This window comes from Cherax quadricarinatus, chromosome 81 (assembly GCF_038502225.1).
Source record: "Cherax quadricarinatus isolate ZL_2023a chromosome 81, ASM3850222v1, whole genome shotgun sequence".
Taxonomy (NCBI): domain Eukaryota; kingdom Metazoa; phylum Arthropoda; class Malacostraca; order Decapoda; family Parastacidae; genus Cherax; species Cherax quadricarinatus.
The window spans coordinates 3,972,157-3,986,124 of record NC_091372.1 but is presented as its reverse complement, the minus strand read 5'-3'; the positions used below and the strand labels follow the sequence as shown (position 1 = coordinate 3,986,124).

Genomic DNA, 13,968 nt, shown 5'->3' with positions numbered 1-13,968 from the left:
TGAAATCATAATAACACAATAGCAAACAAACCACAGAATGGGTGGGGTTTCAACCCATGACAAGTGAGTCCTAAAATTTGCACTGGTCTGTGAATTTTAGGGATCACTCACCATGGATTTGAACCCCACCTGTTTCATGATTCACTTGTGAGTTATCTCAATGTGTGTTGAGTGTAATTGAATGTACAATAGGGAGTTAACTGTTTCTCCATAATCTACTGGTGTGTAATTGAGTGATAATTTTTGAGCATCGCTGTATGTTGTGGGGAAAGCAGGGGCTAGATGTTACATACTGCTGTGCAATCATTTCTCCTCTGTTCCTTGTAATTTCCAAATTTCTGTCATGATCCCGTCAGTTCCTGCTGCTTTACCCCCTTTCATTCTATGTAATGCCTCACGCACCTCCCCCACTTACATCCTGTTGTTCTTCACTCCTAAAAGATGGTATACCTCCCTGGCCAGTGCATGAAATTACCGCCTCCCTATTTTCGTTGACATTTAAAAGTTCCTCAAAATATTCTCACCATCTACCCAATACCTCCATCTCCCCATCTACTACTCCCCTACTCTGTTTTTAACTGACATCCATTCGCTCCCTAGGCTTTCTTAACTTGTTTAACTCGCTCCCTAGGCTTTCTTAACTTGTTTAACTCGCTCCAGATTTTTTCTTATTTTCATTAAAATTTCTTGACAGTGCCTCTCCAACTCTATCATCTGCTCTCCTTTTGCACTCTCTCACCACTCTCTTCACCTTTCTTTTACTCTCCATATACTCTATTCGTCTTATAACACTTCTGCTGTGTAAAAACCTCTCATAAGCTAACTTTTTCTTTTTTATCACACCCTTTACTTCATCATTCCACCAATCACTCCTCTTTCCATATATATATATAAGCAAATAATTAGTTATTACCTTATTAGTCTTAAGATAGACTTAAGTTTGCCCAAAATACTTAGCATACTCTGCATTTAAGTGTGCATATTTCTGCATGCACACCTAAATGTCACCCATCTCTATACAAATTTAGTATCATGCTGAAATAAAGATTATTATTTTTATTATTATGCTGATGATTGATTTTCTGCTGTCTAAAACCGGCATTGATTTACTTTTCGCACTCACATTGTTGCTCTGTTCTGCCTGAGTATTCAGAATACTGTAGTCTCCCTCACACTTACCTTTCTTTAACCCTTTCACTGTTTCCAACATTGATCTATGTCATTGATGCTATTGTTACTCATATAAGAACATAAGAAAGAAGGAACACTGCAGTAGGCCTACTGACCCATGCGAAGCCAGTCCATATCCCCCCCCCTCCCGGATTAGCCCAATGACCCACCTAGTCGGGTCACTTCCACTTAAGGAAGGAGCAAGGCATCAGACCTAGTACCACAAGCTAGTCAGGTCCAACTCACACCCACCCACACCCACTCATGTATTTTTTTTTTTTTTTTTTTTTTTCAACAAGTCGGCCGTCTCCCACTGAGGCAGGGTGACCCCAAAAAGAAAGAAAATCCCCAAAAAGAAAATACTTTCATCATCATTCAACACTTTCACCACACTCACACATTATCACTGCTTTTTCAGAGGTGCTCAGAATACAACAGCTTAGAAGCATATACGTATAAAGATACACAACATATCCCTCCAAACTGCCAATATCCCAAAACCCTCCTTTAAAGTGCAGGCATTGTACTTCCCATTTCCAGGACTCAAGTCCGACTATATGAACATAACCGGTTTCCCTGAATCCCTTCACTAAATATTACCCTGCTCACACTCCAACAGATCGTCAGGTCCCAATATCATTCGCCTCCATTCACTCCTATCTAACACGCTCATGCACGCTTGCTGGAAATCCAAGCCCCTAGCCCACAAAACCTCCTTTACCCCCTCTTTCCAACCCTTTCGAGGACGACCCCTACCCCTCCTTCCTTCCCCTATAGATTTATATGCTTTCCATGTCATTCTACTTTGATCCATTCTCTCTAAATGACCAAACCACCCCAACAATCCCTCTTCTGCCCTCTGACTAATACTTTTATTAACTCCACACCTTCTCCTAATTTCCACACTCCGAATTTTCTGCATAATATTTACACCACACATTGCCCTTAGACAGGACATCTCCACTGCCTCCAACCGTCTCCTCATTGCTGCATTTACCATCCAAGCTTCACATCCATATAAGAGTGTTGGTACTACTATACTTTCATACATTCCCTTCTTTGCCTCCATAGATAACGTTTTTTGACTCCACATATACCTCAATGCACCACTCACCTTTTTTCCCTCATCAATTCTATGATTAACCTCATCCTTCATAAATCCATCCGCCGGCACGTCAACTCCCAAGTATCTGAAAACATTCACTTCTTCCATACTCCTCCTCCCCAATTTGATATCCAATTTTTCTTTATCTAAATCATTTGATACCCTCATCACCTTACTCTTTTCTATGTTCACTTTCAACTTTCTACCTTTACACACATTCTCAAACTCATCCACTAACCTTTGCAATTTTTCTTTAGAATCTCCCATAAGCACAGTATCATCAGCAAAAAGTAACTGTGTCAATTCCCATTTTGAATTTGATTCTCCATAATTTAATCCCACCCCTCTCCCAAACACCCTAGCATTTACTTCTTTTACAACCCCATCTATAAATATATTAAACAACCATGGTGACATTACACATCCCTGTCTAAGACCTACTTTTACCGGGAAGTATTCTCCCTCTCTTCTACACACCCTAACCTGAGCCTCACTATCCTCATAAAAGCTCTTTACAGCATTTAGTAACTTACCACCTATTCCATATACTTGCAACATCTGCCACATTGCTCCTCTATCCACTCTATCATATGCCTTTTCTAAATCCATAAATGCAATAAAAACTTCCCTACCTTTATCTAAATACTGTTCACATATATGCTTCAATGTAAACACTTGATCTACACATCCCCTACCCACTCTGAAGCCTCCCTGCTCATCTGCAATCCTACATTCTGTCTTACCTCTAATTCTTTCAATTATAACCCTACCGGATACTTTTCCTGGTATACTCAGTAAACTTACTTATCTAACCTTATTTATCTAACTGTATTTATCTAACCTATTTTTAAAACTACACAAGGTTTTAGCCTCTATAACTGTACTCGGGAGTTTGTTCCACTCATCCACAACTCTATTACCAAACCAGTGCTTTCCTATATCCTTCATGAATCTGAATTTTTCCAACTTGAAACCATTGCTGCGAGTCCTGTCTTGGCCGGAAATTTTCAGCACACTATTTACATCCCCTTTATTTATTCCTGTTCTCCATTGATACACCTTGATCATATCCCCCCTAATTCTGCACCTTTCGAGAGAGTGCAGATTCAGGGCCCTCAGTCTATCCTTATAGGGAAGATTTGTGATACATGGAATCAACTTTGACATCCTCCTCTGTACGTTTTCCAGTGTATTTATATCCATTCTGTAATTTAGCGACTAACTGCACAGCATAATCTAAATGAGGCCTAACCAAGGATATATAGAGTTGAAGAACAACCTGAGGACTTCTATTATTTATACTTATAGATATGAAGCCAAGGATTCTGTTAGCTTTATTGCGAGCATTAATGCCCTGCTGTCTTGGTTTTACGATCTTGGATTACGATCTACATTATTTAGTTTATATGTGGCATGGTTATTTTCCTGTCCAACATTTAGAACTTTGCATTTGTCTATATTAAACTGCATCTGCCACTTCTCCGACCATTGCATCAGTCTATTCAAATCATCCTGGAGTGCTCTAGTGTCCTCGTTAGAATGAATTGGCCGGCCTATTTTCGTGTCATCAGCAAATATACTTATGTCGCTATTTATTCCCTCATCAATGTCATTTATGTAAATTGTGAACAACAACGAGCCCAACACTGCTTGTGATGTGCCCCCATTTTGATTTCTCTCCATTTATGCAAACACACTGCTGCCTACTTGTTAACCATGCCTCTACCCAGGAAAATATTTCTCCTCCTATTACATGTGCCTTAAGTTTCCTCTATAGATTTACATTTTAAGCACAGCTCCTTCAGATATGCTGTGAGCAGTAAATTTTGGCCACGACATGAGAGAATGGGTCTGCAATGAGTGTGCACATTATATAAAAAAAAAATCCTGCCCCACGCATTGCACCCTACACATTGCATGATGGGAAAAACAAACCTTTGGCCTTGTTAGGTTTTCTAGGGTAGCTTTTATAGTTTTATTGGTTACTTCTGGGTATCATTTGTTAGAATGGAAGACATATTAGTGAAATAGAGATAATTTTGATAGGTTTTGGACTGGAGGTAGTTTGAAATAGAGCTCAAAGTGACAAAAATATTTGAATTTTGCCGATTTTTCTGAGGAAGGGCAGTGCATCCCTAGCTTTTCTGTCTGTTTTATGGATTTTTACTAAGACTGCTTCAATTATTGGGACAGCTTAAACCATGACCTTTCGTTCTTGGTTATATTTTATTATCCAGAAAATAGGGTAAAACTTTGAATTTTTGTGTTATAGATTCAAAATGGAGGGCAAGTGTTATATAGGAGAGGCCTGGGGAATTGAGCATTGGAATTGGTTTAAAATTGGACTGAAAGTCCTCTTCAAGGGGGGGCTCCTTGGCGTGGTGAAGAGGCTCTTGGTCTGAGGAATTAGACCTGTCGGTCTCCTTCCTCAGACAGAACCTAATTACCCCCCAATCCCCCCTTCCCTATCCCATCTTCCCCATCCTCCCCTTTTCCCTTTTCTCCTCCCCCTCCCCACCCCTCCCCTTTGCCCTTCCTCTTTTTGGCCTTCGGGATTTTTCCCACAGGCACGCTAGTTCCTAGGTAGGGGAAAGGGTACCGGGGTCCATCCCATTCCGTTGAGGTTCTTGGCGGTGGCATAGTTTGCCATGGAATCTGGATCACCTGGGGATGTCCCAATCCCTCTCAGGTATCCCGGAGAGTGGCTTTGGGTGTCTTTCGGGCGATGGGTGTATCTCTGGAAGCCACCTTTCAGATTCCGGGGGTGGTGGCCGAAGGAGGTATGCTTTGTGGCGGATATCTGGCCGCCCTCTCTTTTGTCCACCGAGGTAGCTTGGCAGATGTGAGGTTGCTATCCCGGATTCCTGGTTTACTGGCATGAAGGGTAGGGTATGGCATGGGTTCCATGCTGCATCTACGCTACTTGCGGTGCTGAGGTCCTCTTGGGCGCGGAGGGAGATTTCTGGCCCTTTCATTCCTCCTAGGACCTATCCCTCCCTGGTTCCCCCTTTTTTTTTTATTCTTTTCTTTTTCTTTTTCTTTTCTTTCTTTTTTTTTTCTTAAAAACAAAAAGCAAAGGAGTAACCTAACCATGGAGAACCCAATCCATGAACCTGCTACCCCCGGGCCCCTTCTTGATACCGCACCCCGTTCTGGCCCCGCCTCATCTTTGGACCACTCTTCGGACACTCCTCATGCCTCTGTACCTCTTGCCGGTGCTGTTTCCTCACCCGCTTCAGGTACTGAGGTCTCGACTGACTCCTTTGATTTATCTGACCTCCGCTCTCCTTTGACTATGCTTCCGGCCTCTCCCTCTACGGTGCGGCAATTTTCGAATCGCCGGCCCGTTCCAAGTCGGACCAACTCTGGTCCCATGCCTAAACGCCAACGACAATTACCTGCTGATGATACTTCTCCACCTTCTCGTTCTTCTCAGAAAAGATCGACACGTCCTGCACTCCCTTTCCACGCTCAGTTTCAGACTGCACAGTGGACTAAATTCTTCACTTTACGACCAACTTCCTCTACCGCCTATCTTTCCGACCACAGTATTGGCAAGGCACTCCTACGCCATGTTGGTAAAGATATTTCTTTTCATGCTCTCTTAAGAGCGGTACGCGCATCATCACTGTACAGAATGCTACCCAAGCTCGTGATCTTTCTCTTCTTTCCCATATCGATACTGTTCCTGTCACTATCGAAAAACATCATTCCCTCAATTCTTGTAGTGGTACTGTCATTCTGCCCCATACCATAGTTCAACAAAATTTCCAGACATGTGGCAATGACATTCTTGAACAGCTGGAACTCCAAGATCTCCCAATCCTCAAGGTAGACACTTATGTTCTTCCTGCCCGCGGGCGGAGACGATACCCTAGCAATGTGGCTCGTTTAACTTTTGACAGCCATGAACTCCCATCCTCAGTTTATGTAGCAGGACATCGGTTACAAGCTCGAAAGGTGATCCCTACACCGCAACAGTGTAGGAATTGCTGGCGATTTGGCCATCCAGCGAAATATTGCAGATCCATACCCGAATGCCCAGTCTGTGGTGCCGATGACCATTCTAATACGTCGTGCAATCGACCTCCCTCTTGCCTTAATTGTCATGAGGCTCACCCTTCGTACTCTTGCCGTTGCCAAGTCTTCTTAAATGAGCGGGAAATCCGTTTCCTCAAAGAGGCAGAAGGTCTCCCTTATGCCATGGCAGTTTCTCATCTCCGCCTCCAAGGGAGACTACCTCGTGTTTCTTAATCCCGTGTTGCAAAACGTCCCCCCACTTCTGGGGTCCCATCTTCTGCAGCCTCCTCTGTGGTTACCTCTCCCATAGTCACTCCTGTATCTAATTCTTTTGCTGTCCTAGGCTCAGACGTCCCTACTTCAATGCCTCAGTCTGTTCTCGCTTCTTCGTGTTCTCCCTCACAAGCCTCAGTATCGACGAGACCTCGTACGACACCTCCTCCCAGTCGTCCCTCTACTTCTCAGAAGTCAAAAAAGGTCCTTTAACCCCTCCTTCCCTTCTTCCACCTCCTCATTTTACCTTCCCTGTCTCTGTACCGGGTTCTTCCCCTCTCACTGGCTCTGTTACAAGTGTAGAGGTTCACCCTCCTCCTCGTACTATACCTACCTCCCCTGTTCCCTCCCAAGTTTCTTCCTCTTCTGCCACCTCCCAGGTTTCTGCCTCTTCTGTCCCCTTCCACGCTTCTTCTCCAGTTCCCTCCACCCTTTCGCCCCCCCCCTACTTTGGTACAGTCTATTACAGTTCCAATCTTTACTCATCCTCCCCATACCATCTCCAGTATTGTCTCCCATACGACGTCTCTGAATTCCGAAACACTTGAAGCAATCTCTGAATATGTTGCAGAGACCAAACCATCAATGGACACTGATCCACCCTCTGTTCCTTCTCTCTCCTCTCCTCCATCTGCGCAACTCCTTTCTTCACAGCGAGCCGTTCCTTCGCTGCTTGAACGTTTTCCGCTGCCTCCGCATGTGGACTTTTCTAACCCCTCTAGTCCGTAGGAACCCTTACCTGCAGATTTCAAGTATCTTTTTCATTGCCAATCATGGCCTATTTACAGTGGAATATACGCGGCCTCAGGGGTAATCGGGGTGAGCTTCATATATTACTCTCCCAGTTTTCCCCTGTTGGTGTTTGCTTACAGGAACCAAAATTACACTCTGCTGTTATCTCTCCCATCTCAGGCTATAATTTATTGTATTCTTCAGATCCTTTTCCTGATGGGACCTTTAATGAAAGTGCCCTTCTTCTACGCACTGATATTCCGTACCATCAGCTATTTGTTCGTACTTTGCTGCATTACACAGCAGCCCGTATCCACTTGCATAGGTGGTATACGCTCTGTTCTTTATATATATCTCCTTCTCGGGCATTATCTATTCTGGATATTGCCTTTCTTGTTTCGTCATTACCACCACCGATTCTGTTACTTGGCGATTTTAATGCCCATCATTTCCTCTGGGGGGGGTCTCACTGTGATTCCCGTGACATTCAGTTAGAGGCTTTTCTTGCTACCCACCCCTCCATGTTTTAAATACAGGTACTCACACCCATTTTGATCTTCGGACTCACACACTCTCTTGCATCGATCTCTCAGTCTGCTCTTCCTCCGCCGCATTAGACTTCACCCGGTCTGTTCTCCCGGATTTACATGACAGCGATCATTTCCCAATCATTCTTACTTCCCCTTCATATTCACCACCTCTTCGTATCCCACGCTGGCAATTTGATCAGGCAAATTGGAACCTTTACTCACAACTAACTGTTTTTAGTGAGGTTCCTTCTTCGTCCTCCATTGATGAGCTTTTACAACTCTTCTCGTCCTCCATTTTAACCGCAGCTTCTCATTCTATACCCCTAACTTCGGGCAGACATTCTCAGAAATGCGTGCCTTGGTGGTCTACTGCTTGTGCTCATGCAGTACGTTTGAAATGCACTGCATGGGGCAGGTACCGGTACAATAAAACCACGGAGAGACTTCTTGATTTTTAAGCAGAAGCGTGTGATCGCTAGCCGTGTCATCCGTGACACTAAACGCACTTACTGGCGAGATTATGTCTCCACCATCACCTCTGCTTCCTCTATGAGTGCAGTCTGGAAAAAAGTACGAAAACTGAGTGGTAAATATTCTCCTGACCCGGCTCCTGTTCTGCGGGTTGCCGGTGTTGATACTGCAAACCCACTAGATGTTGCCAATGTAATTGGCAATCATCTGGTCCGTATTTCTCAGGGGCTCCATCTATGCCCCTCGTTTCTTTCCTCAAAGTCTACCAGAGAGTTAGCACCCTTGGACTTTTCTTCTCTCAGAGAAGAACATTATAATGTGCCTTTTACACTTCAAGAACTGGGGGCAACACACTCAGCTTGCCGATCATCGGCAGCTGGGCCCGACAACATTCATATTCGTATGCTACAACATTTACATCAGTCAGCCCTTGCAGTCCTATTACGCCTTTTCAATCTTATTTGGTCACAAGGAGTTCTTCCACAGCTGTGGAAATCTGCCCTTGTTCTCCCTTTCCGCAAACCAGGCACTACGGGACATGAAGCCTCCCACTATCATCCCATTGCTCTTACCAGTGCAGTTTGCAAAGTGATGGAACGCTTGGTAAATAGACATTTAGTGTGGTATTTAGAGACACACAACAGTCTCTCCACTTGTCAATATGGCTTTCGTAAGGGACGTTCTACCATAGACCCCTTACTACGCTTGGATACGTATGTTCGTAATGCCTTTGCGAATAACCACTCAGTTATTGCCATATTTTTTGACCTTGAGAAGGCATATGACACAACTTGGAGGTATAATATTTTGGCCCAAGCCCACTCCTTAGGCCTCCGAGGCAATCTACCATCCTTCCTTAAGAACTTTTTAACTGATAGAGATTTCCCTGTTCGGGTTAATAATGTGCTCTCCCCGGACTTTATCCAAGCTGAAGGTGTCCCCCAGGGATGTGTTCTGAGCACAACACTTTTTCTCCTTGCTATTAATGATTTGGCCTCTAGTCTTCCATCAAATATTTGGTCATCACTCTATGTTGATGACTTTGCTATTGCCTGTGCAGGCGCTGACTGTCACCTCATTACAGTTTCTCTCCAACATGCGGTCGACCGTGTTTCCAATTGGGCCACCACACATGGGTTTAAATTTTCCAGCACTAAAACCCACCAAATTACTTTCACTAGATGCTCTGTCATCTCTGATCATCCTTTGTACCTCTATGGCTCCCGTATCCCTGAACGTGATACAATCAAGTTTCTGGGCTTCCTCTTTGACCGTAGGTTATCCTGGAAACCTCACATTACCTCTCTGAAGGCAACTTGTCACAGCCGGCAGAATCTTCTTAAAACCCTTGCTCATCTTTCGTGGGGAGCTGATCGTCGAACTCTCCTTCACCTACATTCCACCCTCATTTTATTGAAGCTTGATTATGGTGACCAGATCTATTCAGCGGCATCTCCTGCTACTCTCTCTAGCCTTAACCCCATTCATCACCAAGGATTACGTTTATGCCTTGGTGCTTTTCGCTCTTCCCCTGTTGAGAGCCTCTATGCAGAAGCGAATGTTCCATCCTTACCCGATCACCGTGATGCCCATTGCCTTCGCTACTATGTACGCTCTCATGATCTCCACAATCCTTCCATTTATAGAATGGTCACTGATATTAGTAGACATTCTTTATTTGTTCGCCGCCCCTGTTTACTCCATCCCTTCTCTCTTCGCCTTCATTCGCTCTTGTCTTCTCTTCAATTACCACCTTTCTATGTTCATTTAGCATCTCACTTTTCCCTAATCCCCTGGGAAGTTCCAGCTGTTCGAGTCTGTTCTTTCTCTCTCCCTTGCTTGAAAGCCCAACTGTCTACGGTCGCTTCCCGCTCTCTTTTTCTTGACCACTTCCACTCTCATTCTCATGCCATTGCTGTGTACACAGATGGCTCTAAGTCTTCTGACGGCGTAGGATTCGCAGCAGTGTTTCCGGACAGCGTCGTACGAGGGCATTTACTATCTTCGGCTAGTATTTTTACTGCTGAATTGTATGCCATCCTTGCAGCACTTATCCGTATTGCATCTATGCCTGTGTCATCATTTGTGGTTGTCTCAGACTCCCTTAGTGCTTTACAGGCTATACAGAAATTTGATACACCTCACCCCTTAGTCCTTCGTATCCAACTTTGGCTACACTGCATCTTTGCCAAGCATAAAGATATTGTTTTTTGTTGGGTCCCTGGTCATGTTGATGTACAGGGCAATGAACAGGCAGACACTGCTGCGCAGTCAGCAGTACATGACCTACCAGTTTCATATAGAGGTATTCCATTTACAGACTATTTTGCTGCAATAGCTACCCACCTTCACACCCGTTGGCAACAACGTTGGTCTACTATGCTCGGTAACAAACTTCAATCTATTAAACCGAGTGTTGGTTACTGGCCGTCTTCTTGTCACCAGTGTCGAGGTTGGGAGACTACTCTCTCCTGTCTTCGCATTGGCCATACTCGTCTTTCTCATGGATATGTCGTGGAGAGGCACCCTGCTCCTCTCTGTGAGAATTGTCAGGCTCCATTATCAGGCAGCCACATTCTGTTGGACTGCCCACTTTATCAACGAGCACGCAGAATTTACGTCCGTCGTCGTCTTTGCTCCGCTGCTCTCTCTTTACCTTCCCTTCTCGCTGATGGACCCACCTTTCATCTGGACTCTCTCATTGACTTTTTTGACAACAACTGACTGACTTCACAAATTCTGATACCTTCAGCCCTTTCTACCTCAATCTCTTGCTACCCTCTACCCCCATACTATCCCCTGCCCCGCTGTTTTCTGTAACCTACTGATCATCCCTCCTCCCTTCTGCCACCCAATACCCTCGCTTCCTTTCCTACCCTGCAGCGCTGTATAGCCCTTGTGGCTTAGCGCTTCTTTTTGATTATAATGATAATGGGCTGAAAGTGGACAAAAGTGCCAGTGTGTAAATTACACTAAAACTGTTAACTTTGTGCCTGTATAATTTCCTAAGTTATCCACTAAATTCCTTACTATTTCAAATGATTGTTTTCTAAAGTCATGATATTTTCAGCACTTTAATTTCAGTGGTGATAACATTGAAGAGGTTAGATTTCTGTAATTTTTGGTGATGACAGGGACAATCTATCATCTTGCTACCCAATCTATTTTCTTTTACAAGCAGTGATGAATATATTTACATAAGAAATGAGATTTTGTCTGGCTGTGGAGTCATCACTACATTTCATGAAGCCTCATATATAGCGATTAATTTTACTAGTTTAACAACTGTTGTATGAGCATATTAATGATTTCTTTGAGTTTACAGAGGTATTGTTTGAAAGTAGCATACGTATCGGCAATTTTTATTAATAACGTGCTAGTTATTGTAGCTAATCAAAGTAGGTTTTACTTTGTTGTGTAGTGTAGATATACATAGCTTAAGTTATTTAATTTACTTATCGAGATAGATATACACCTACCATCCGACTTACGACCTGCTCGACATGCGACCACTCAACTTACGACCGTGTTTTTTATGCCAAATTTCTGGGAAATAAACAACTATTTGTGTTGTACACAGTGTTTATCCTAAACCTTACAGTATAAAACACAGTACTAACAACATAAAAAGTAAAGTAAAACATGAAATACCAAAATAAAACAATAAAATAGTCATTACAAAAATGTGTTGTTGATATTCAGTAGTAAAGTTAGACTTACGACCATTTCGACTTACGACCGGTTTCTCGGAACCCAACTCGGTCTTAAGTCGGATGGTAGGTGTAGTTTGATTTATTTAATTTACTTATTGAAACTCTTTTTTTACAAGGAAAATCCTGTAATGTTAGCTAGCAAACTAATGCTCTTCTCATTTCATTTATTTTGGCAGGGAGGGTTGCATGCCGAGAAGGTGAGATATGGAAACCTCTTGCTATGCTTGATTTTATTTGTGAAAATATCCCTAATCATTTGATATACTTTGCTTTTCTTTATATGTGCTTAATTTACCAGTTGTTTTTGTTTTTTGTTTTTATATTTTTTGACAATAGAATTGGGGATTTCAGAGCTGTGTTGTAAATTCACCAAAGTTTGCCCTTATCATCTATGTAGAACAATGATGATAACCCATGATAGGTTATTATAAATAAATTTAATGTAACCTGTGATAGCTTAGAGTTACTTGCACAATGTAAAACAAAATTGTTTTTTATGAATAAATCTCATTTATTAGCACGAGTATCAACAGATGTAAAACAACCTGAGAAATGAGTCACTTGTGAATTTTCTAAATCATTTACATCATAAAACACTAACACAAATGTATCTTTTTAGAAAATAAACTTTTTATTTTATTTTATTATATTTGTTTTGAAGCTACTCAGGTCATCTAAAACTCAAACTAGATAACACATAACAAGTGCTTTCTAGTACTCTATACTTATTATTACAACACAGGTCTGAAAAATTAACCAATACGTTATATAGCTTCTGCATTAACTAACCCTTCATAAGAACTTATTTGAGAGAGAGAGAATATATGCACATGCACACAATTCTTTTAATTGTGTATTTGAGATTCTATATTTGAGCTTGCAGAGAGTGAGCTTTAGCTCCTGGCCCCTCTTGTTTTTTGAACAAGTAATATTAAATATGTTACATATGTCGACAAGTTGAAGATTAAGATACGAGCAACAGTTGGGTATCTTCACTGTTGAAATGTTTCACCTACACAGTAGGCTTCTTCAGGTAAATACTGAGGCAACAGGTGTAGTAGTGAAATGAAGATTATGTAATCAGTCCATCAACTTTGGAGAAAAAGTATTTGAGGCGGTCAGTCCCTTAGCCTGGAGAAAAGTTGAGTTCCATGGTCTGGAATGATCATTCCAGATCATGGAGCTCAACCCAATGGTCTGGAGCTCAACTGCAGACCACTACTACATATGTTGCCTCTGTATTTGACTGAAGAGGCCTACTGTGTGGGCAAAACATTTCATCAATAAAGATACCCAACAGTTTCATGTCTTAAACTTCAACATTTAATATCTTAATCATGTTTTCTGTTAAGTCTTTATATGGATTCAGTTGTCTCTGAGCTATTAATGCGACAATTTTGTTTGATGATTCCTGAAGCTCCAATCCTGGTTGAGTTGTGTGTCACCAGCGATGAACTTTTACCCCCTTTTTACTGCACTTTTTTGTTCTCTTACATTAATTCTGCACCAAGATAACTCAGTTTCTTCACATAAATGTGACCACGGAATGTCAAATGTATCATCATTACCAAAACCTTGTGTCTATGCCAGAGGTTGCTCTAGTTCTCGTTGTCCATTACTGTACAATACAACTGAACCTGCAGCGCTTGAATTGTATCTTTTTAATTATATTTAAATTTCTCAATTTTCCATTGTGTTATTCTTGTTTTGGAATTATTCACTAATTTATTGGATTCTTTGCACTTGTATTATTCCCCATGAAATCTGAAAATCCTTGTTTTTTGTGGATGGGAACAAAAACAAAGGTATGAGATTATTACTTGCAGGTACCTAATGTGAGCATGTGTGGGTGTTTTCTTGACCTAATAAAATTAGTTTAATTCTTCATTATAGTACGTTGGCATAGAAATGTACAGTACATTAGTAAATTCTCAGAAGAGTACTGCAGTTTACT

General features: G+C 42.2%; 1 protein-coding gene across 15 annotated transcripts in view; it reads left to right on the top strand.

Annotated features, from left to right (window-relative positions):
- Positions 1-13,968, top strand: part of LOC128699776 (probable phosphorylase b kinase regulatory subunit alpha) — a 353,571-nt gene that overhangs the window by 282,451 nt on the left and 57,152 nt on the right. For 10 of the 15 annotated variants that reach the window (XM_070102274.1, XM_070102271.1, XM_070102268.1 and 7 more), the window contains one exon: positions 12,191-12,211. The exons of the other annotated variants lie outside the window; for them this stretch is intronic. In XM_070102274.1, the coding sequence (XP_069958375.1) occupies positions 12,191-12,211 (21 nt within the window). The remainder of the gene's footprint in view (positions 1-12,190; positions 12,212-13,968) is intronic. 15 annotated transcript variants of the gene reach the window in all.